The sequence below is a fragment of the Malaclemys terrapin genome, chromosome 6, assembly GCF_027887155.1.
Source record: "Malaclemys terrapin pileata isolate rMalTer1 chromosome 6, rMalTer1.hap1, whole genome shotgun sequence".
Lineage (NCBI taxonomy): Eukaryota > Metazoa > Chordata > Testudines > Emydidae > Malaclemys > Malaclemys terrapin.
This window is the reverse complement of record NC_071510.1, coordinates 74,860,791-74,884,176: the sequence shown is the minus strand read 5'-3', so window position 1 is coordinate 74,884,176 and position 23,386 is coordinate 74,860,791. Positions and strand designations below refer to the sequence as shown.

The 23,386-nt window shown below is 38.9% G+C and overlaps 1 protein-coding gene across 1 annotated transcript in view; it reads left to right on the top strand.

The window, feature by feature from the left end:
* Positions 1 to 9,383, top strand: part of SLF1 (SMC5-SMC6 complex localization factor 1) — a 79,321-nt gene extending 69,938 nt beyond the window's left edge. The window contains exons 15-18 of the mRNA XM_054033056.1: positions 235 to 368; positions 2,376 to 2,468; positions 2,894 to 3,076; positions 8,129 to 9,383. Of these exons, the coding sequence (XP_053889031.1) occupies positions 235 to 368; positions 2,376 to 2,468; positions 2,894 to 3,076; positions 8,129 to 8,625 (907 nt within the window). The 3' untranslated portion in view covers positions 8,626 to 9,383. The remainder of the gene's footprint in view (positions 1 to 234; positions 369 to 2,375; positions 2,469 to 2,893; positions 3,077 to 8,128) is intronic.
* The last annotated feature ends 14,003 nt before the right edge of the window (positions 9,384 to 23,386 follow it).

Sequence of the window (23,386 nt, the reverse complement as noted above, 5' to 3'; positions counted from 1 at the left end):
TCTGTATCCACGAAAGCTTATGCCCAAATAAATCTGTTAGTCTTTAAGGTGCCACCGGACTCCTCGTTGTTTTTAATTAAGATTAAATTTCAGACTCTCTAATTCTGAAACACACGTTTTATGTATGGAGTATATACATGCTGTAATAATGTTAAATATGTACATACATCTAATAATTTTCCAAAAAGATTAGTTTCATAAAAATATACTTGTCATTGCTTGATTTCCGTTTAGTGAACTGATCTTCAGTAAATTCCCTCCATTATCAAAGAAGTTAAGGATGAAAGCAGAAGTTGAGGTGTCAAACACCAAAGAGAATCGTCACCCTTTGGATGAAGAGATGCACTTTTATAAGACTAATATTAAAGGTATTCTGTATATCTAATTTATGCTAAAAATTTCATATGGTTACAATCAGTACTTTCAGGTTTAATACACTTGCCCTGATGAATGCTGAGCTAAAGTGATGTCCCAAACCCAAGAAATACTTGCTTGTGTATCATATTTGTTGTGTTCAAATTTATTTGAGAGAGAAATCATTTTGTATATGGTGAAATAAAGCTGCTTTCTCTATTTCCCCTCCCCCCCCACCCCCCAAATATTAACGTGTATAGCTTGTGTGAGCTCATTCCAGTCTTGCCCGTCTTACTTTGCTAATCCACCTCAACCTGTACTTGGTAGGATCAACGTCTTCTGATTTGAAAGTATAATTCAGTCTTCATCTCTTTCAGTCCTAGACATTCTGTGAACAAAGACTGAGAAGTATGCTGTGTTGCATAGCTGTGTTAAGCATATGGACGGTTTTCTTCCAGGCATTGAGCCCAGACTATGAAATGCATTTGGCTTTTAGTCTTAACTATACTGGAACCCAAGTACCTTAGAATGAAATAGCACTGCAGTAATTCACTCAGGCCTCACTTATTATACAAATTTAATAAAATGCACTTTACACAAGTCTGTACCTGGCCAGAATCACTTGCTGGAACTGGTTTTTTTGGCTGTTGTTTTTTTTAATCTGAACCTTCTCTATAGTGTTTCTAATACAAATATATCTATCCTGTAGACACTCAAGGGAGAACTGAAGTAAAATTGGCAAAAAAAAAAGCCCTCATCATTCAAGGTTTTATATTCAGTAGTGTAGGTCACAAACAATGAGGGACAAAACATTCATTCCATTTTGGGATTTTTTTTTTTTTTTTTAAATAATTTCATCAGTAACAGAGCCAGACCAGGCATTTTAAAAACTGGTGCCCTTTCCCTTTACTGCTTCTGTAAGTAAAATTAATGTGAATGATTGTATGTTGCCTTTATAAAGGCAAAATGAACTAGAGGAATAGGGCAGAAAACAGTCAACTCTTCATCTCCCCCATCTCTCTACCAAAATCTCAAGTAGCAGCTCAATAAAAAATAAAAATTCTACTGAAAAGAGCTAGTAGGGAACTGACAGCTGTACTTTAATGTGCGCACTAAATATAATAAAAAGACACTGTCTGAGCACTATTGTATAGATGGAGAAAATTAGTCTGATATATATTTCATTTATAACCTGTTTGCTGTTGTATCTTCAGTCAGCTTGCATCAAGATTTTGCTCTGGCTTTTTTTTTAGATATAATCACTTATTGAAAACAAATTTATACATACAGTAGGCCTGAAGTTCTTACCATGTATTCATTAACTGTGTCTTTACTTATACACAGCAGTTCCGTCTCTTGCTTTTCAGCTTTAAATGGTACCTTACCTCTGTGGATGATTTATTTTTTTTTTTTTCCCCTTGTGTTTTTTTTTTTTTTTTTTAAACGACTTCTTCATTTCTCTCTCTCTCTCTGCTATGTTAGCCAAGTCAGACAGCCTATTGAGAAACAGCAAACCATCTGTTAACGGATTTGAAATTCTGAATTATACTTGAATGTGTAGAGGCACTCGTGCTTAGCAAGAAACATTCATTTGAATTAAGCTATAAATGCTGTGTAAAAAGAACCATACATTTAACGTAGGTTCATGAATAAATTTAAGGGAGGGCAACTGCACGCTAAACTTTTATTGCTTGAAAACCCAGTATTTTTGGTGTTCTGTGATCATTCAGTGCTTTTATAGTGTGATTGAAGCTTTAAACCTTGAATTGGGGGGTGATAATTCCAATGTTAAACCTTTTGCAGTACAATTTCATTGCTGGATCTGTGACGGAACAGAAGCTCTGTGGGTTTTTTGAATTTTTTTTTTTTTTTTTTTAAAAGATGTTTAAACAGGACAAAGGAAAATTTTACTCATTATTGAATTTTCTGGCATGCAGCCAGATCTCCTAGTTCCTAGTTGATTATTTTCTTTAGTTGCTATCTTGCCTAGTCTAGTATAATCCATTAATTTTTTATGGTAGGAGAGACAGCCCTGCATATAGCTTGCATAAGAAACAAAGTGGAGAGATTGATTCAGCTTCTCCCTTTTCCTGGAACAGACATTAATGTTAAAGGTAAGCTTGTTGATTTTCTGTACTGAACCAACATATTAAACCAACCAAATAATTTTAGTATTTTCATTTTGAAATACAAAGTTCACCTTTTAGAAATAATTAAAGAAAATCTTATTTGTTTTAATAATATGGAGTCATGACTTAAAGCACGGGTTTTATGAACAGCTAGCTTGTAACTAAAGTCCAGGCATGTTTTCTATTAAGTCATATGTAAAGTCTTAAAAATTTTACCATGTGTTTTTGAATGAATTTCTTTTTATTATTTTAAAATGGTAAAATGGGATTAAACTTCAAATGTTTAAAGGTAAGTGTGGTGCTATTTAGCAGAATGAAGGTAGTGCTGTTTAATGAATCAGAATTATAATATTATGAACAGTTTACTACTACTTTTGCTCTTTTAAAACTTCCCTTGATTTATAATTCAGACTATGCTGGCTGGACGCCATTGCATGAAGCCTGTAACCATGGTAGCACAGTGTGTGTCCGTGAAATTTTGCAACGTTGTCCAGAGGTAGACCTGCTCAGTCAAGTGGACGGGGTGACTCCTTTGCATGATGCACTGTCAAACGGACATGTAGAAATTGGCAAACTGCTACTTCAGCATGGGGGTGAGTGCATTTATGCTAAACTGGTTTTAAGAAATTGTCCAGTGTTAAATGAGTCCATATGAAGTTCATAGCATCCTTCTTTGCTGATGGTTAAAATCAATACTATGTTAAAAGAAATGTTTAAAATAAACTTTGAAAGCTGTTTTGGTCACGATAGAGAAAATCCTTATGATTTTTTCACTTATGCAGATTCTCATAAAAATGTGAAATTAACATAATATATCCCTGACTTGTAAATTTTTTTCAGGGTTTGAGTGGTTTGATTTTTTTTTTTCTTTGTTTTTGTTTAAAATGTTTTATACTCCCATGATGAGTTAGAGAGTTATATTCTGGAAGATTTTAGTGAGTGAACATAAAGATTACCCAGTTACCAAGCAAATCTACAGAATTTTTTAAATTGTTTTAATCTATATTGCAATGATGTCTATAGAGATTTACTAGTCTAGTTTTCCATGTCGTGTTTATATATTTAAATGAAAACTTGCTCGGTATTTATGACAGTGATGATCTTTGAAGAATACAGTTTGCTGGCAAACTAGCTGAAGAAAGGACACTTTGTAGTTGTCAGAACTGCTGTTTGGGGGGGGAGGAGGGAGGAGAGGAGGGGTACCAGTAGGAGGGAGACCATAGTTTAACCTGCATACATTATTCCCAATACAATTTACAGTGCATGCTTTTAATAATTTTTTTTCTTTAGTGACAGGATTCTTAGATCATGTCTTGATAAATGCTATACCAGCTGAATTAACTTACCATGTTCATGAACAAAGCTAATGCAAAAAATTGACTGTTTTAAAAAAGACAGTTGATGTCTCATCTGCTAAAACAAAGATTTATGTTGCTTATACTGTTCACACCTACTTTGTGTCAATCTAATCTCTATGCATTATATCCCATGTCCAAATCTTTGTGATAGTGATCATTCTGCACATAACCACATAAGGCAAAAGAATGCACTGTATTTAGATGACTTATAACTTAATTCAGCTAGAGACAAAATTATGTTTGGTTTCTGGCATTATAAGACTTCTGTATTTACAGTCTTCTCCTGCCCCCTAAAGGCTACTTCTGTGTCTGTTGGGCAGACATCTTATAATCAATACATTCCTCTGCTGTTCTACCTTGGTATGTTTGATGAGCTTCAATGCTGAGTCTCCCAGGTGTTATATTTATCTACTGACCCATGTATCTGACATGCCAAGCCAATATCTGGCCTCCCTTCAATTGGTCTAAGTGATGCAAGAGCCAATATTATAGTAAGCCCAACCCTTCAATAGAAAATGGCATTGCACTGACAGATGTGCATTTTTCCTGAGCCTTTGTGAAGAATAGGCAGGGGATGATCCTCTTGTCCTCGGGGAGATCTACTTGCACTTGCATTCATCAAGGTCTTCTGGCAACTGTACAGACTGCATGCAGCCTTATCTTTGCCTTTGTCAGATTCTGGGTTTTGGCCTGTCAGCCAGTTTGACACTATGGTGGTGGGAACTGCATTACACATTCATCTTAGAGTCTCTAAGGCTTGGTAGCTGTAATTTGGAGCATTTCTGCATTAACTTTCATTTTCTCTTTCTCTCTCTAGTATTCAGGTTTTTACAAGGTATTCTCTTTTTCTCCAAAAAGGCTTCACTTTGCAAAAGTTATTGTAGCTACTTTGTGTAATCAGTGTTAGAAAATTGGCTCTTGCAACAATATACAATAATCTTCTATTGAAGTTTTAACTGCAATTTACCTTTTCAAAAGATAGGCTAATAAAGAGACGTTATGTTAAAGAAACTATGCCATTTTATAGCAACCCAAACACCATGTGTTGGACATTAACATATTTCTGGTATGGCCATTTAATTTACTCCTGATCAATACATTTGTAAACTATTTTAGTAATAAATTTAGGGATTATTAAAAGGAAGAATCTGACAGTCTGAAGAGCCAACATGTTGCCTATTTAAAGTTAATTGAACACACTTTAATACAATTCCTAACCTCTGTATTGCAGAGATTGCTAAAAACAGGTATTATAACTTAGTATTTAGTCGCTGAGAGGGACATAGATTCTCATTTTGCCAGCTGACCTGATGCATGACCTGGGGAAAAGTTACTTGACCAGCTTGTGCTTTAGCTAGCCCAGCAATAACATAAGGTAAAATCTGGACTATGCTAATAAATAGATGCTGCATTTGGGCCCAGCTTCTGCAAGTGTGCATCAAATAACTGATCACTGGAAATTCTTAATGAAACTGACCACATTGCACCTTAAATCAGCAGGGTGGGGGAAGGGAAGGGAGACATTGTCTGGCTTGCCGGGGAAAAGGGTATATCAATTTAAGGATTGGGAGGAGAGAGGTACAGATACTAATGCAAAGGTAGGGTGGGTCAGCATTGTGACGCTGACTTATCCCTCAGAAACCAGGGGAGTTGATAAGAGCAAGTCCAGTGGGAGAAGCTCCTTTTCCCCAGAGCAGGTGGAGCAGCTCCCACCCTTGGAAGTGGAAAACTACCAGGTTTGGTTGGGACCCACTGTGGGCATTGCACTAGCTGCTCCTTTCTCGGGGAATTTTTCCCTTACCACCAGATTGGCCAAGGCTAAGTGGAGTTTTCTTTGGCTTCCCCACAGAGGGATGGCAAGGGAGGCTTTGTTAAAGCGAGTAGGGAAGGGAGTTAGGCTATGATGTCACAACTTATTATGTAAGTGTGGGGCAGATGTCCCGTGCAGGTACTCCATAGGGAAGGGGATACAGTGGGGGGGGGGGTCATCATCTTCTGCAGCATAGGGCGCAGGTCACAGGCAGGTTGCACTCGTGTAAATGGTAAATTTTCTGTAACTTGAAGTCTTTAAACCATGATTTGAGGACTTCAGTAAATCAGCCAGAGGTTAGGAATCTATTATAGGAGTGGGTGGATGAGGTTCTGTGGCCTGCAACGTTCACTAGGTCAGACTAGATGATCACAATGGTCCCTTCTGTCCATAAAGTCTGAGTCTGTGATACAATGATCAGATAAATGGCTTGGTAAACGACTTAAAGGAGGTGTTTGTTAAAGGAGCTGAACAGGGTGGGGTCAGGATGCCAATGACTGGCATTGCAGGGAGCCAACCCCCAGTTCCTTTATAGCCCATCTTAACCCTCATTCAAGGTGGGGGGATAGTAATGTCCCAGCAATGGGTTATCAGGGACCAGGATGGAAAAGAGGGGCAGGGGCTGGCAGAAGCCCCCAGGTGGACATTGAATGAACGTGGAGTTACCTGCACTGTACACTTTTATCTGCTGGGTAGTCCCAGACATCTAATAATAAAGTTGCATCCTGATTAACCCATATACATCTCTACCTCAATATAACGCTGTCCTCAGGAGCCAAAAAATCTTACTGTGTTATAGGTGAAACCGCATTATATTGAACTTGCTTTGATCCACTGGAGTGCGCAGCCCCGCCCCTCCGGAGCACTGCTTTACTGCGTTATATCTGAATTTGTGTTCTATCGGGTCGGGTTATATCGAGGTAGAAGCTGTGGCTGTGGTATACCTAGACTTTAGTAAGGTATTTGATATGGTCTCGCATGATATTCTTATCGATAAACTAGGCAAATACAATTTAGATGAGGCTACTATAAGGTGGGTGCATAACTAGCTGGATAACCGTACTCAGAGAGTTGTTATTAATGGTTCCCAATCTTGCTGGAAACGTATAACAAGTGGGGTTCCGCAGGGGTCTGTTTTGGGACCGGCTCTGTTCAATATCTTCATTAACAAGTTAGATATTGGCATAGAAAGTACACTTATTAAGTTTGCAGATGATACCAAACTGGAAGGGATTGCAGCTGCTTTGGAGAACAGGGTCATAATTCAAAATGATCTGGACAAATTGGAGAAATGGCCTGAGGTAAACAGGATGAAGTTTAATAAAGACAAATGCAAAGTGCTCCACTTAGGAAGGAACAATCAGTTTCACACATACAGAATGGGAAGAGACTGGGAAGGAGTACGGCAGAAAGGGATCTAGGGGTTATAGTTGACCACAAGCTAAATATGAGTCATCAGTGTGATGCTGTTGCAAAAAAAGCAAACATGATTCTGGGATCTATTAACAGGTGTGTTGTGAGCAAGACATGAGAAGTCATTCTTCCGCTCTACTCTGCGCTGGTTAGGCCTCAAGTGGAGTATTGTGTCCAGTTCTGGGCACCGCATTTCAAGAGAGATGTGGAGAAATTGGAGAGGGTCCAGAGAAGAGCAACAAGAATGATTAAAGGTCTTGAGAACATGACCTATGAAGGAAGGCTGAAAGAATTGGGTTTGTTTAGTTTGGAAAAGAGAAGACTGAGAGGGGACATGATAGCAGTTTTCAGGTATCTAAAAGGGTGTCATGAGGAGGAGGGAGAAAACTTGTTCACCTTAGCCTCTAAGGATAGAACAAGAAGCAATGGGCTTAAACTGCAGTAAGGGAGGTTTAGGTTGGACATTAGGAAAAAGTTCCTAACTGTCAGGGTGGTTAAACACTGGAATAAACTGCCAGGGAGGTTGTGGAATCTCCATCTCTGGAGATATTTAAGAGTAGGTTAGATAAATGTCTATCAGGGATGGTCGAGTCAGTATTTGGTCCTGCCATGAGGGCAAGGGACTGGACTCTATGACCTCTCAAGGTCCCTTCCAGTCCTAGAATCTATGAATCTGTGTCTTCTTTCCTTCTTCCGGTATAGCCAGACAATTAACATTTGCAACACTTCCAATACAATGCATGTTATTTTGTATGTTTGCAGTATATTGTTACTTAAATTTAAAACAATTAATTAAGACGATTGTGATTTTTTTCCTTTTCCAAATAATATTTTGCATTTCATATAATATATCAGGTGGTAAACCAAGGCTTATATAATTCTTTACAGAACTAGGCAATTGTCTTGTCAGTATGGAACTAGTTAATTGTGCCAACATAATTTAGTACTAAGAGGTTATAAACAGAACCCCTAGTGCTTTCCCTCCTCCCCCCCAAAATAGCAGCACTGCTCAGCTGCTGTCTTAAAAATGCTGTTACTATTAATATTTTATATTTTTCTTGCAGGACCACTGCTCCTACAGCAGAGGGACTTTTATGGAAAATTGCCACTGGATTATGTGGAGTCCCTACCAGTAAAACAAGAACTTTTGGATATTGTCCACCCAGAAGAGACTGTCAAGAACTTCTGTGAACGTGTGGAAAAAGATTTCCACAGCCAGCAAAGAGAACTTTGGTTAATTTTATTTAGTAAGATGTTACTAAATTTTTGTTCAGTTTATAACTTAACTTCACCCTCTCCTTTACCTTTTAAAGCCCACTTAAATTCACTTCCATTAGTGGCTATTAATGGCTGTAAGTTGAAAAGTAGGTCTCTTTCTGATTGGTTAGTAGATCTTTATGTTGGAGAGCTACACACTTTCCAGAAACTTCCAGAGTTTATTCAGAAAATATCTGAGAACCTAAAAAAATCTTTTGGAGAACAGGTATGTCCCTTATTGGCAACACTAGAAACTATTGCAATGGCAACTCCAGTGTCTACTTTTCATCTTTCTAACAATTAAGATTAATTTTCAGTTCCATTGGTTCAGTTGTGATAGTTTATCATGGACACTGGGCGAGATTCATTCTTGTGAATACAGGAGTGCACATGGCACATCCTACACCAGGCTGGCCTAGTGCTACCTAGGAAATATTCCTTTGATCCCTTCTGGCATCTTAAAGCACTAAACCAAAGGCTTCCTTAGTTCCACTGAAGGAAGCTGCAGCATGGAAGTACTGAATAAGTGCACCTCCTGGCCACTACCCCTCTGTGGACAATGTCATCAACTTTTCAGGCTGAACTGAATACCTGTGGCTCTCTCAGCAGAGGAGAGTTCACTTGCACCCTATCAACCCCTCTTTTTTTCCCCTTCTAGCACATTTTCTGTCATGAGGAACCTTGTGCCAGAATTCTTGCTGGTTTCCAAGGATGTTGACCCTAAAGTTTGATTTAGACACTACAGTTGGTTACTTTTTTCCAGGGCGTACAGTTATGCCTGCTGTTCTCATGTGACTAACTTTTTGGATAGTTGTCAAATAAATAAAACAAAAATGGAAAAACTACGACCACAACAATCCATGTTTCCTATGTTATCATCCTAGGAAATACATATCTTTTAAAATACATTTAAAAATTCAGCTCAAAAGTTAGTTTTTAAAATTGTGTGTATTTACAGTACCAGTTTACAATACTTCCCATATTGTCCTTACTGATTTTGTATCAAAGGATCTTGACAAAGTTGTTCATGCAAATGAGCCATTAAACTTTCTACTAGCTTTCTGTAGTATTGTGGCACTTGCTCATTTATACCTGCATAATGATCAGCTTGACTCAGATCCTCAGCTACATTAGAACTCTGGTTGGCAGAGCTGAATAGGGAAGGGTTAAAAGTAACCAAGCTTCCTTTATGCTTTCCAGATTCCTAAGGCTGCTGTGGCCCAGTTTGGCCCCCAACATAAGTTACACAATCTTGGGGCTTCTCCAAACTATGCTGGCTTGTAATAGTCCTATATAGGTCTGTATCACTGGCAGACATTGCCAAAGCATGAAATGCTGTGGTGACATCCTCAAGCCTGTGGTGGTACTTGTGCAGAACTGACATTTTAGTAGCTGGGGAACTCACTCTGTCCAGATATGGCAGTTTTAAGGTAGTTCCATGCTGCTTATTTGAAGTTGGGGCACCAGCCTCCTTAAAAATTGCAGCCCCATTAATATTAGGATTTTGTCCTCAGTACTAAGAATATATGAATACCAGACTAGATAAATCCTCTAAACTGATAAACTAATCCTCTAACCTAATTTAGGATTGTGTGCTTATAAAGTATTATATTGGCTGTGCTTAGTAATTAATTATATAGAAGGGGCAAATCTCACCCCCCTCTTCCAAATGTACAGAGGCTGTTCATGTGAGGGAACTGAGATGATTCTGATTCATAAGAGGAAGGGCTGAAGGAGGACAGAATTTGGGGAAGCCATACTGTGCTGTCCTGCACAGGGAATTGAGAATGGGATGGCAATGGAGAATCTGCCAAGATACAGATACTCTTCACTCCCCACTCCTCTGCGCAAATCCGCTGCCCAACTCAATTCAGGCTGAGATCTGGGGAGAGAATTTGCCCATAAAGGAAAATGCAAAGAAATGCTGCTTTATAATAAGGATACTTACTGAAATAGTAGGACAAATTATAATTCATTAAATGATTAATCTAAAATCTTAATGGTCAGAAGGAATGGACTAATTAGTAATGGTTCAATTTGCAGTTCTTTTCTAATAGCAATGTATAGTGTTAAAGAAACTAAAAGAAAAGGGGATAATAGCAGTTTCTGGAATTGGTGTTGCTTGACTAGAGGGAATAAGTTACATTGATACAGCTGGCTGAGAAACATTAAAACTTCCATTTAGCCTTCATGCAATGGAGACATGATCTCAGGAATAAATCCACTGATGATGCTCAGGCTGGTTTGGTCTTGGAACCAGATATTTATTAAAAATGTTCAGTGGTTATTAATGACTGATTATTCTTATTAGGCATGTATATTTAGCAAACTGTTCTAGTGAGGATGAGGAGTCCTCTTAGGTTAGATTTGTTTGTTTTGAGCATTTTGACTTTTCTACTCTGATACTTTACAATAAAATAAAACTTTGTTGTAGATGAAATGTGATAGCAATTGTCATTTCAGTGTATGCTGTAGTAAACAGGCATAGTGAAAGTGTTCTTACGTACAGACGTTGCAAAGAATGCAAAATATGACCTTAATTGGTCACATTTTATTAGATTTTTTTAAAGTCATGAATTTGACACTCGGTTACATTATCAGGCCATAGAAAGCCACAGTGAAAGGATAGTGGTAATACTTGTAAGGTGTTGGTTCAGACTAAAAAAAAATCTTAGATACAGAGATGAAAGCCTTCATGGCTTTTCCTTGACCTGATGAAGAGAGAATTTCTTACTTGCGTCCTTAAACTTACATTTAGTCCAAAATATTTCCCACCGCTACTTGCTATTTTGTCATTTATTCAGGGCAGCAAAGAATAGTACAATTACTAATTCTAAGACCTGTTTATATATAAATTTATTTTGAGTGTGTCTATATAGTATATCTGTAGAACTGCCATGATTGGTGCTCTCCTGCAAAGCAAAACATGGGATATGAGAGTCTGGGCTGTGCCTGTAAGACAGTGGGTCTTATGGTGTCTTTAAGCCATCTTTGTATTACCTGAACCTTGAGCTGCTCTGCTGTGGCCTGCATAATTTAGACAGCCCTGGTGGCCCTGTCAGAATTATGGCAGCTGCCTGTCCTTAGCTGCCTATGGGCACAGCACTGCCTGAAATCTCCATAATGCTACAAAGTGCAGCACTCCCAGCATTCCAAGACTGATCCCGTGAAAGCAACCTTATGACTTTTTTTTTTTTCTCTCCAGTTCCTACACCACAGGAATCTTCTCCTAGCCAGAGTCTGAACATAAGAATGATTCCATACCCCAATGGTTAGGGCACTAACCTGAACATAAGAACAGACATACTGGGTTAGACCAATGGTCCACATAGCCCAGTATCCGGTCTTCTGACAGTGGCCAGTGCCAGATGCTTTAAAGAGAATGGAAAAAAACAGGGAAACTATCAAGTGATCCGTCTTCTGTTGTCCACTCCCAGTATCTGGCAGTCAGAGGTTTAGAGACACCCAGAGCATAAGGTTGCATCCCTGATCATCTTGGCTAATAGCCGTTGATGGACATATCCTCCATGACTTCATCTAATTCTCTTCTGAACCTGGTTATAATTTTGGCCTTCAACATCCTGTGGCAACAAGCTCCACAGGTTGACTGTACATTATGTGACAAAGTATTTCCTCATGTTTGTTTTAAACCTGCAGCCTATTAATATCATTGGGTGACCCTGGTTCTTATGTTATGTGAAGAGGCAAATTACACATCTCTATTTACTTTCTCCACACCATTCATAATTTTATAGACCCTTAGACATCTTGCCCCCCCCAAATGAACAGTCCCAGTCTTTTTCATCTCTTCATTTGGAAGCTGTTCCATGCCCCTAATCACTTTTGTTGCACTTCTCTGTACCCTTTCCAATTCTAATATGTTGTTTGAGGGGTGGGGTGACCAAAACTGCACACTGCAGGTGTGGCCATACCATGGATTTATATAGTGGCATTATGATATTTTCTATTTTATTATTGGTTCCTAGCATTCTTTTAGCTTTTTTTTGACTGTGGTTGCATATTGAGCAGATGTTTTCAGAGAACTGTTCACAACATCTGCAAGATCTTTCTTGAGTGGTAACATCTAATTTAGACTCCATAATTTTGTATGGATAGTTGGGATTATGTTTTCCAATGTGCATTACTTTCCATTTATCAACATTGAATTTCATCTGCAATTTTGTTGCCTAGTCACCCAGTTTTTAAATAAAATTAATGGAGATATCCTATCTCCTAGAACTGGAAGGGACCTTGAAAGGTCCATCAAGTCCAGCTCCATGTCTTCACTAGCAGGACCAAGTACTGATTTTGCCCCAGATCCCTAAGTGGCCCCATCAAGGATTGAGCTCACAACTCTGGGTTTAGCAGACCAATGCTCAAACCACTGAGCTATTCCTCCACCCATTGTGAGATCCCATTGTAACTCTGGCTTAAAGTCCTTGGTCCAATGATTATTCAATGAGTCATACAAAGTAAAACAGCCTCAGCAGGAGAAACTGCAAGAATCCAATCCACCAGCTATTGCTATCCAATAGCCTAGCTAGCAGTAAGGGCACTCATTAGAGAGTGCCCCAGCGTGAGAACCTGCATCTCTCACATCCCACTACTATTGGGATAAAATGTGACCACTCACCTTTTATGGTTTATGAATGGTACCTAAATCTCTGAGAATCCACCCTGACAAATCAAAATGATTCATTTTGAGAATGTTCAAACACACCTTTTCAACGCTTCCATTTTTTTTCATGTAGGCTGAAATTGACATGAATTCACAAAATGTTTTGGTCGATCCAAATCTGCATTCATTGGTGAAAACTACTGTCAGTGTAACAAGTCCATTCAGGAGATCAAGGATTGTTTGATCACCTTTACACTGATCTGCCCCCTTTCCCAGTAAGACACTCGCCCAGAGTTGACACAGTGCACCATATCTGAATAAAAGTTGGCTGTAAAGGTTTGTAGCACAAAGGAGATGCTTTTGTGCAACCTTCTGACATTTCTTTGCTTTAATCCTACCTTACATGTATTCAAGATAGCAAATTCAGTAATTTTAGAATCCTTTATATGTCTAACTCTTGCCAACACATACTATATTTCTAGTAAATTCATAGGAAAATCTACATTTTTTTTTTGTCTCAAAGCAAAACTTTTATGTGAATTAATAATTGCAGTAAAATGAGACTTAAGTTGATGAAAAGTAAATTTGTTTGGTTTTTTCCTCTCCAGTACTGAGGAGATTCTCCATTTCCTCCTGAAGTTTTGAAGAAGCTGTTTCCTTGCAGACCCTTCTTTTTCCACGGGAAAAGTACCTGTTGTTATGGTACCTTGGTAGGCTGCCCTGTTGTCCCATCTCTGGGTCTCCCTGAGTGTACCCCACATAGGTATCAGAAATCATATCTTTACCTCTTCTGGGATGGAATTCCACAATTCACCCACTCTCAGACCAGGTTCTGGGTTACAGCCCCCTGCATATAAAGTGTGACTAATTCAGCAGATTTAACTGGGGTTGGACTCTGCAAGGGTTCTCTCTTTCAGGGCCAGTGACAGCATGCATTTGCAGTGAGATAAAAATAGCTTTTTCAAAACAAAGCCTGATTTATTTTGCCTAAGAGGTACTCGGTGCGTAGAGAAGTAGATTTAAAATAACAGTGACCTTATCTAAGTGTAACCTCTCTATCCATGGCTCAGGCCAGTCTGGCTTATTCTCCCTTGTGAGTTGGGAGAAACCGCTTACTTTCTTGCAATCTTCTCCCTCTGTTTCTGAAGACTGTCATCCTCAGGCTACCGGTCAGTGAGTTTAATATTTAATACCTGTTAATTTGTTTGTTTTTATAAAGTGCTGTGCAAACTCATCATGCCGTTTAAAGAATATATTTTGTTGGAAATTAACAATTCCTTGTCTTCAGTATTATTGAAAGTTGCTGGGTCAAAAATTGAATTTGAAGTGTAGGCCTTTGTGACCTATATGCTTGCTTTTAAGGTTTCTCTTGAACTTGATGTTGTTGAATGTACTGGAACATAATATCATATAATATTTAACATAATATTTAAGTTGGGATGATACAGTGTTGTAATATTTCTGCTCAATATCATCATGGTATTTTGAAAACAGGCCCAATAAATAGGCTAATTTGAACACAAAGTCTAAATCTAAATAGCTTTGATTCAAACCATCTGAGAACGCTTAAATGTAGGTCTGTCCTACAAGGGAAGCTTGTCATTTATTTATCTTTCTGATGTATTAATGGGGGGAAATAAAACAAATATTTATGAGCATTACTAGCTTGATGTCTGCATTTGCAGCTCAGTCTTAAATACAAATATCAGTGTCAGAAATTAAGGCAATCACATTTAGTAAACTTTGAGAAAATGTTCATAAACTGGAATGAGGGCTTAGTAGTCTAACCACCGACTGCTACGCCTACCTTCATGCCTCCAGCTTCCACCCCGGACACACCACACAATCCATCGTCTACAGCTAAGCACTGAGGTACAACCGCATCTGCTCCAACCCCTCAGACAGAGACCAACATCTACAAGATCTTCACCAAGCATTCTCAAAACTACGATACCCACACAAGGAAATAAAGAAACAAATCAACAGAGCCAGAGTGTACCCAGAAGCCTCCTGCTACAAGACAGGCTCAAAAAAGAAACCAACAGAACTCCACTGGCCATCACCTACAGTCCTCAGCTTAAACCTTTCCAACGCAGCATCAGTGATCTACAACCCATCCTGGACAATGATCCCTCACTTTCACAGACCTTGGGAGGCAGGCCAGTCCTTGCCCACAGACAACCTGCCAACCTTAAGCATATTCTCATCAGCAACCACGTACCGCACCATAACAACTCTAACTCAGGAACCAACCCATGCAACAAACCTCGATGCCAACTCTGCCCACATATCTACACCAGCAACACCATCACAGGACCTAACCAGATCAGCTACAACATCACCGGCTCATTCACCTGCACGTCCACCAATGTTATATATGCCATCATGTGCCAGCAATGCCCCTCTGTTATGTACATTGGCCAAACTGGACGGTCACTACACAAGAGGAGAAATGGACACAAGTCAGATATCAGGAATGGCAATATACAAAAACCTGTAGGAGAACACTTCAACCTCCCTGACCACACAATAGCAGATGTAAAGGTAGCCATCTTACAGCAAAAAAACTTCAGGACCAGACTCCAAAGAGAAACTGCTGAGCTCCAGTTCATTTGCAAATTTGACACCATCAGATCAGGATTAAACAAAGAGTGTGAATGGCTATCCAACTACAGAAGCAGTTTCTCCTCCCTTGGTGTTCACACCTCAACTGCTAGCAGAGCACCTCACCCTCCCTGATTGAACTAACCTCATTATCTCCATACTGATTTATACCTGCCTCTGGAAATTTCCATTACTTGCGTCTGATGAAGTGGGCATTCACCCACGAAAGCTTATGCCCCAATACTTCTGTTAGTCTTAAAGGTGCCACAGGACCCTCTGTTGCTCACCAGATGTGAAACACTTACACACCTTGAAACCACTGGTACAAGTCCCAGTTATTCAGCTAAGGTAGATAAATAGAATCTTGATGTGGGGGTGGGTTTTTAAGATGAGGCCTTAAAAAAAATTTCCTGACTGCTTTCCATGGATGTTAAAAATCAAATGGTGTTTTTAGTAAGATTAGGAGTTTGCCTTCATGTCACTGGCCAAAACATTTCCCTTTCCCCTACTGTTTCCCCCCAGTGTGCTGTGTTCAGTGGCTGCCTCCTTGCTCACCTAGCTTGATTTCAGTGATGCTGTATATATTTAATGTGTAAAGAGTGATGGACTCCTTTTCAATGAAAGGCCCAATAGAAAAGTATAAATTGTTTTATTACTATGATTATATGGTATCTACATGTTCAGTCTTTAGTATTGGCTTAATTTTAGACTTGACAATGTTTAGCATCTTAACCCATCAACTCATTAAAATACAAGTGCTTATTTTTTCCCATGTAAACCAATGTGGTTCAGGGTGAGTTATTGTAAATTGTGTTTTCACTAGGTACCACTATTAGCATATGTGTGCAGTCCTGAAAACTTTACAACACCTCTCCTTAAGCAAAATTATCTTTGTTTTTAGAGGAACTCCCGTATTATTCAAGGGAATTCACACAGTAGGGGAGGAAATCCCTTGTAGGACATGTGGAATTTTAAGGCTCTGAGACTGTAGTAATGCTACACTGAGTATCTGTAAGCAACTATGCTTTAAATGACTGAGTAAATTACTCCAAAAATACTTAGACATGATCCACTAGGATTGAGATCTATTTGTGCATCCCTATGTTTAAACTTGATAATAGTTAATAAGGGAAAAAATGGGAGATACTTATTTCCTTTGTCAGTAATGCTAGTAGGAATTACTGTTGTAAACTGCTACAGTGGAAGAGATTACTGGTTGAGAAGGAAAAGGGAAAAGATGGCAGTATTTAATGCTTTTCTGTTTCTATACGACATTAAAACAAGCATATTTGAATCTAGGATCCTGCACTTAAGTTTCACCCATTCAAGCACTCCACCAGCCTTTCATATAGGTTGTTGCTGTATGGCCTCTGAAAGTTGTGATTCATCTTGATTGCAAAAGAATTAAAAACAAAAGAATGATTGAGTAGTCAGTCTATAAAGATTGTTAATCTAGGAGTGCTGATGCACACAAAGAATTTTATCTGTCATCACTGCCCCTTGTATATAGCTAAAGGTTAGAGTAATGAACCGTAATTCTTCTCTCTCATAACTGAACTTCTTTTATGCATTTCTTAATTTTCATAGATATTCAGATTGGTAATTCTTAAGAGAAAAATGTGAGACCCTCAACAACTGGTACATTTAATTCAACCAACATTGCTGTTGTATTTACAAATAGGGTATGTTTTAGTCAGACTACTAATCTGCAAGAAGACAACTATTGTTCAGTTATCCTGTCTTTTTTTCAGAGAAGCAAGAACTATTTTAGTGAAAAGTCATTGAAGATAGAGCAGGTATGATGTAATGATTTGTGTGTGAAGCTCCTTTTTGGAATATAAATGCTATTATATAATCAGATTGCAGTAAAACATTATTTCACGTATTGATTATTTTTCTAATATTGTCTGTGCACTAGTTGTCCATTTAGTCTTAATTTGATATTTTCTACTTCACACTTAAGCTGTGATGCTAGCACTCTGTTCCTTACAGGATTTTTTAATGAGGTCTTATGTTATATAGATGGGTATTTTGGGGACATTTAAGGTATGTGTTGAAATTTTCCTCTGAGAATGTTTCTGATCTGTCAGTTTGAGGTGGTCTACCAATCATTAGTTTAAGCCTTCTCAAAGTAGACCTTCTCTGTGTGAGGGACATGCTATTTATAATGGCTCTTAAATTGCTAAAGATTGAACTTTTTCATATGGATACCATGTGGCTTGATGATAACATATCTTCTCTATCAACCCCTTATGATTTTAGGAGTGTTCATGGAACATGAAGAATTACTTGTTTCCCTGATGGGTCTTTTCAAACTCAACACAAAAAAGCAGGGAGGGAACTGATAAGATTAAATGATGGGTACACTTATCAAAGGCTCTACCATAGATGTATTTATAGGGAGTTCACTACGGTTATTAGATTAAGGTTCTTTTTTCTTGTCAAATCAGAAAAATGCTTTCAAATGCATATTGTATGACAGCAGTATCTGGTTTAAGAGAGAAAGCTTTGAAATGGTATTATCTAGTTTGCCTACAGTGAGTCCTAGCTACCAGTCAAATTGCTGGCTTACTGTTCTGTCAAAGGGCGCTATCTCATACCTCCACAGTGGAAAGAAGGAAAGCAACTAATGTAAAAGAAACTTTACACAGGTGAATTGTCTAATTTTCAAACTTTTCATTTCATATCTACTGACAATATTTTTTTCTAAACAGGCAAAGTAGTCTGAGTTAAAACCACCCAACTGTCAGCAAAAGCCAGGGACAGACTGATCAACTGGAAACACAAATAGATTGTATAACTAGCTGGTTGGTAAACTACCCACTCTATAACTACAGTATATGTAAGCGGTATACACCTTCAGTTTCTCAGCAAACTTTATTTCCTTTACTCTTTCTTCTGCCTGCCTCTGTTACCCCAGCCAGATCTTGGAATTCCTAAACATGTTACATTATTTTTACAATGCACTGGGTATTCCTGGGGCTTCATGGATCCATCTGGAAACATGGTCCTTGTCGTGAAGAATTTACAGTCTTAGGTCCTATATTCCCCTCTGCTTTCTGCTTGCATAGGAAAGTACCCATATATCTAGGCTGGGTGGGGTTGGGGTTGAGTGCCACTCGTCCCACTACCCAATTAGTGTAGGGTCGGGTGGCACTGTAGGGACTCCAAGTGGAGGATGGGGTTGGCATTTTCCAATCACCAGGGGACCTAACTAAGCTTTGTCAGATTCTCAACCTACTTCCAAAACTTATGGGGGAAGCTGGCCTAAATTACTGTAAATAGTAGTTTGCTTCTGTGCTGGTTTGAACCCCTTTCAAGTGGTCCTATGGAATTCCATGCAGAAATAAAGGTGCCTCGTCTCATCATTGGCAGTGGCGCTATGCCTTCCCATTTCCTCTGGCATAGCAGGGCTGAATCTGGTCCATTCTCTTATGGCTTATAAACATTTGTTTTTGTTCTTTAATTATGGGGTTACTTTGTCCTAAGTGATAAGTGTTTTATCTAGTTTAGCATTCTACACTAACCATTTAATTGCTTGTCTTTGGTAGCAGGCGCTGCAGATCATGATATAGCTGAAGTTAAAAGGTGAGGCGTTTGGTTTGAAAGGCTGGCAAATTTGCCAGTCAAGACCAATTATCAGAAGTTCCTGCATGATTTTGGTGCCTAAGTCTCCGTGAAAGTCCATGGATCTTCGGTGCTTTTAAAAAAATTTTGGCCATCGTCTTTTTACTTTTGGTAAATGATACGTCCCAAATAGATTTCATTAGGATGTATGTATATGAGAATGTGTTTGTGGATTTGAAATTGTGACATCAATGTTTTAAAAACATCAAATAACATTTGGTTACTAGAGTTCATTTGTAGATGTGGTTTAACACTGAGCTGAGGTAAGTATAAAACTAGTAGCTTTTGCATTTACTACTTCTGCATATACTGAGTTCAGACACTAGATCAATAGCTTTTTTTGGTTTTACAAGGATTTAAAATGTAGGGTAAAAGGCTGCTGTTAAATGATAGTGCTGGATGTTCACCCTGTAGGGGTCCGCGGACTTGAACTAAAATAAAATATCAGTATAGCAACAGTACAGACCCTGTTGAACAGTTGCAGTAATGTATGTCATATTTCATCAACTGTATGTTAAATGCAAAGAAGAATGTAACTTTTTCAGGGCTGAGATACAGACAAAACCCAGGAAATTCAAAGGTAAGGCTGATAGTTCATCCTTATCTGTTGTCATTTTCCTTTTTAAATTGGTCACATTTAATTTAGTGCTAATGAAAAGCGAGGGATTAATGCACCAGGTTGAGCCAGGAGCACCATGGGCAGATACTATGCAAACCTCCACACACAGGTATGACAGTGCACCTAAAGCCTCATTTGCATTAACCCTGCTCTTCTAATCCTGGTTACTTTCAGTTGTGCCAGATTATAAAATGGGTCTGTGATTTTAAGGACTAGCAGACACCAAAACTCTTGAGTATCTGTGTCCTCAGTAAGATTTGAAACCCAGTTCTCTAGCTGAACTGCTGGTATGAACACTTAAGCTGCACCACTGAGACTCTTTTTTTTCCTCTTTGATTTACCTCTGGTTGAATTAAAATCTAAACAGCATTACTAAATTTGAATATTCTCATATTTGACTGTGCATCAATTAAAAATGTTAATCATTTAAAATTCTATTTTATTTTTAAATGTCATTCTTTTGGAGAGAGTAGGGTCAAAACACAACCTCTGTGTTGCCCTCTAGAGAAAGGGCCCAAACTGCAAACATCAAATCACTGTGTATAATTATATAAACAACAGGATTTAGCAAAAGAACAGGAAAACTGCAGTGTGAAAATTTAGTTTTCAGCTTTGCATAATTCCTTAGAATAACCCTCTTCTTATATCCAGCCCCAAATGTCCTTGCTGTGACACGAGTGCTTACTGGAAACATAACACTCTTTACACACCACTGCTTTCCTGTTTTTGTTGTTGTGGCCTTGTCCTTAAACACTTCCAAAATAAAATGCAAAATATATGATTTGATTGTAATCATTCAGAACATAAGTTCCTCCCTTTTCACTGGAGTGCAGCCAGATTCTGTAAATCAGTACACTTAAGCTCCAAATGACCTAGCCCGTAGTTTAATGCTTACATACTACAGTAACACCTACACAACCTCCTGCCAAAGATTGTTTCTTCCCTTTATTTCCAAATGCTACTGGTAGATCTTGAGTTCTAGTATTTTTCATTTCTATTGTACCTTTCATATGGTAGGATTCCCAAATGCTTCAGAATCTGTGCCCACCGTTTAAATACAACTACCTTAAGCAGTGAAAGTGAGCAGCTAAGTACCTAACCAGCATGGAAGGAGAAATGTCTGCCAAGGACAGGGGGGATATTATGTAAAAGACCATAGCACCCAGTATCCCTAGCCACCAGCAGAGCCCCATAGTGCTAAATGCTGTAATAACAGAGTTCAATCTTTCTCTAAAGAGTTATAACCTAATATTCAGACTAAGCATAACAAATGGGCATAGTAAATATTTAGAAGAAATGGGGGAAAGCAGATGAGAGTTACAGTAATATAAAGGTATGTTTACACAGGATAGCTAGATTGTCTTGTGCTAGGAAGCCCAGAGAAGGGGTTTCTGTAGGTCAAGATGGTAGATGAGGGCCTGAACTAGAATTTCAGTGCTGTGGACAAGAAGAAGAGGCCAAATCTTAAAGATACTATGGAGGACAAAGTTGAAGATTTCTATGAGATTGAGATATGCAGGATCTAGAAAGAAGATGGGGTCCAGGATGTAGGCAGGATTGAGAGGGAGGATGGCAGTGGTGAATGAGAGAAAAGAGGAAGTGGGGGAGGGCTTGAAGGAAAGACAAGGAGCTCTGTTTAAGGTGAGACACATGAAAAAGATGTAGGACTGGACTGGAGACAGGTCCAGGAGTTAGGGTAAAACTGATGTATTGGTTTAAAGATAGTAGTTGAATCTGTGTGAAGAGAGGATTGCCAGGAGATTAGGAGAAGGCAAAGAATAGAGAGGAGAGGAAGTGGATACACTGAAAATGATGCTGCAGGAATGACGAGAAGTGGCAGCTGAGAAAGGGCAAGATTTTTAAAAAGGTTATCTGTGTAGAAGCAGTCAAAAGGTCAAGGAGGTGGATGGAGCAGAAACCTTGGAACTGGACACTTGATGAGAGTAGTCTCTAACCGTGGAGGGGAATGGCAGAAACTAGACTGGAGGGGATCTCAAGTCAACAGTTAAAGTGATTTGTTCAGCCAGGTAAGAGGTGAAAAGAAATTACATGGTAGGTGGAGAGGGAGGTAGGGACAAAGCTTTTTTGTTTTGTTTGCAGGATGGGGGAGAAGAGAGTGTGCTTGTGTCATGAAGGGAAAATAAAAATAGGACACTGATCCTTCAGTGACTTCTTTAGTATGTGCTCCATCCTTTTTCCAGTAAATCATGTTTGTTTTCTTGTAAACAACATTCACTTTCAGGAGCATATTGGAATTAAAATTCTTGTCCTTTAAACAAACGATTAGTGCTTTATTACTAATCGGTGACATCACAGTTCTGTTTTTAATCAATTTTTCTGTAGCAACTAACATTTTTACCTAGAATCGCCTTGAAAAATGTATTTTTTACCTTTAACAATACCAAGGGGTATGTGGTCAGATTCTCAGAGGTGGAGCAGACCTTGTTTAAATATATCCTAACAATCCTTAAAAGATTACCGTGCATGTGCTTGTGGCCACTTTCCTCAGTTCAGCTTCACAATAAAAATGCCCCAGCCGACCTATTTTCAGAGATGGGGCAGTGGGGGAAAGAATGCCCTGAGACTCCTTTAAAGATTTCCATTGTCTTCCTGGCCTTGAGAAGTAGAAAATAAGCTGGGGCAGGGGAACTTCCTAGTTGATTAGGTGGATTGAAGGGTGCAGTGGAAGCCCATTGGCTCCTGTGCACCCAAGGGGAGGATTAATTGGCACCCTGGAAAGAGGAAAAGGCCTTTGTTTTGGACAAGGGGTTGAGGCACAGAAGGGATTTTCTTGACTTCCCCTTAGCAGCCCAGCCCCTGTTGAGTAGGTTAGATTGCAAAGATTGTGTTGTTGCATCTTGGCAGGTGCTCAGTGCCAGTCGTCATTCACTAGGGGGTCTGGTTCTATGACAAACTACAGTTGGAAGCAAGATTAGAAGAATGCATCTTTGAAGAGGTTGCGGGGGATGGGATTGAGGCTCCTAATATGTGGTACAGCAAGGAACCAATCCCTATTCCTCATATCTTTTTAAACATCTTAGAAACAAAAGGGGTCCCAGCAATAGTACTGAGATCAAGTTAAAGGTGTGGAAAAGGGGGCTGCGAGTAGCTTTCCCCTGGTGACGCAAATTACAGGGGGAAAAAATGACCTGCACCTAATGAGTTATTGCCAGATAGTTTCCCAGATGTGTTTAATAAATTAAAACCAAAATCCTGATGTATTGTCTGTGTTCCTGCAGTGTCCAGAACAATCTGTTACAAACAACATATTGTAAAACAGTTGTTTAAGACATTTAATTTCTTTTCTAAATTGAGAGTTGTGAAGCTTAATCATGTTGATATTCAAGGTTCCCCTTTATTTAATAAGACTTCCAGCTGAAAGCAACAGAGGGTCCTGTGGCACGTTTAAGACTCACAGAAGTATTGGGAGCATAAGCTTTCATGGGTAAGAACCGCACTTCTTCAGATGCAAGTAATGGAAATTTCCAGAGGCAGGTATAAATCAGTATGGAGATAATGAGGTTAGTTCAATCAGGGAGGGTGAGGTGCTCTGCTAGCAGTTGAGGTGTGAACACCAAGGGAGGAGAAACTGCTTCT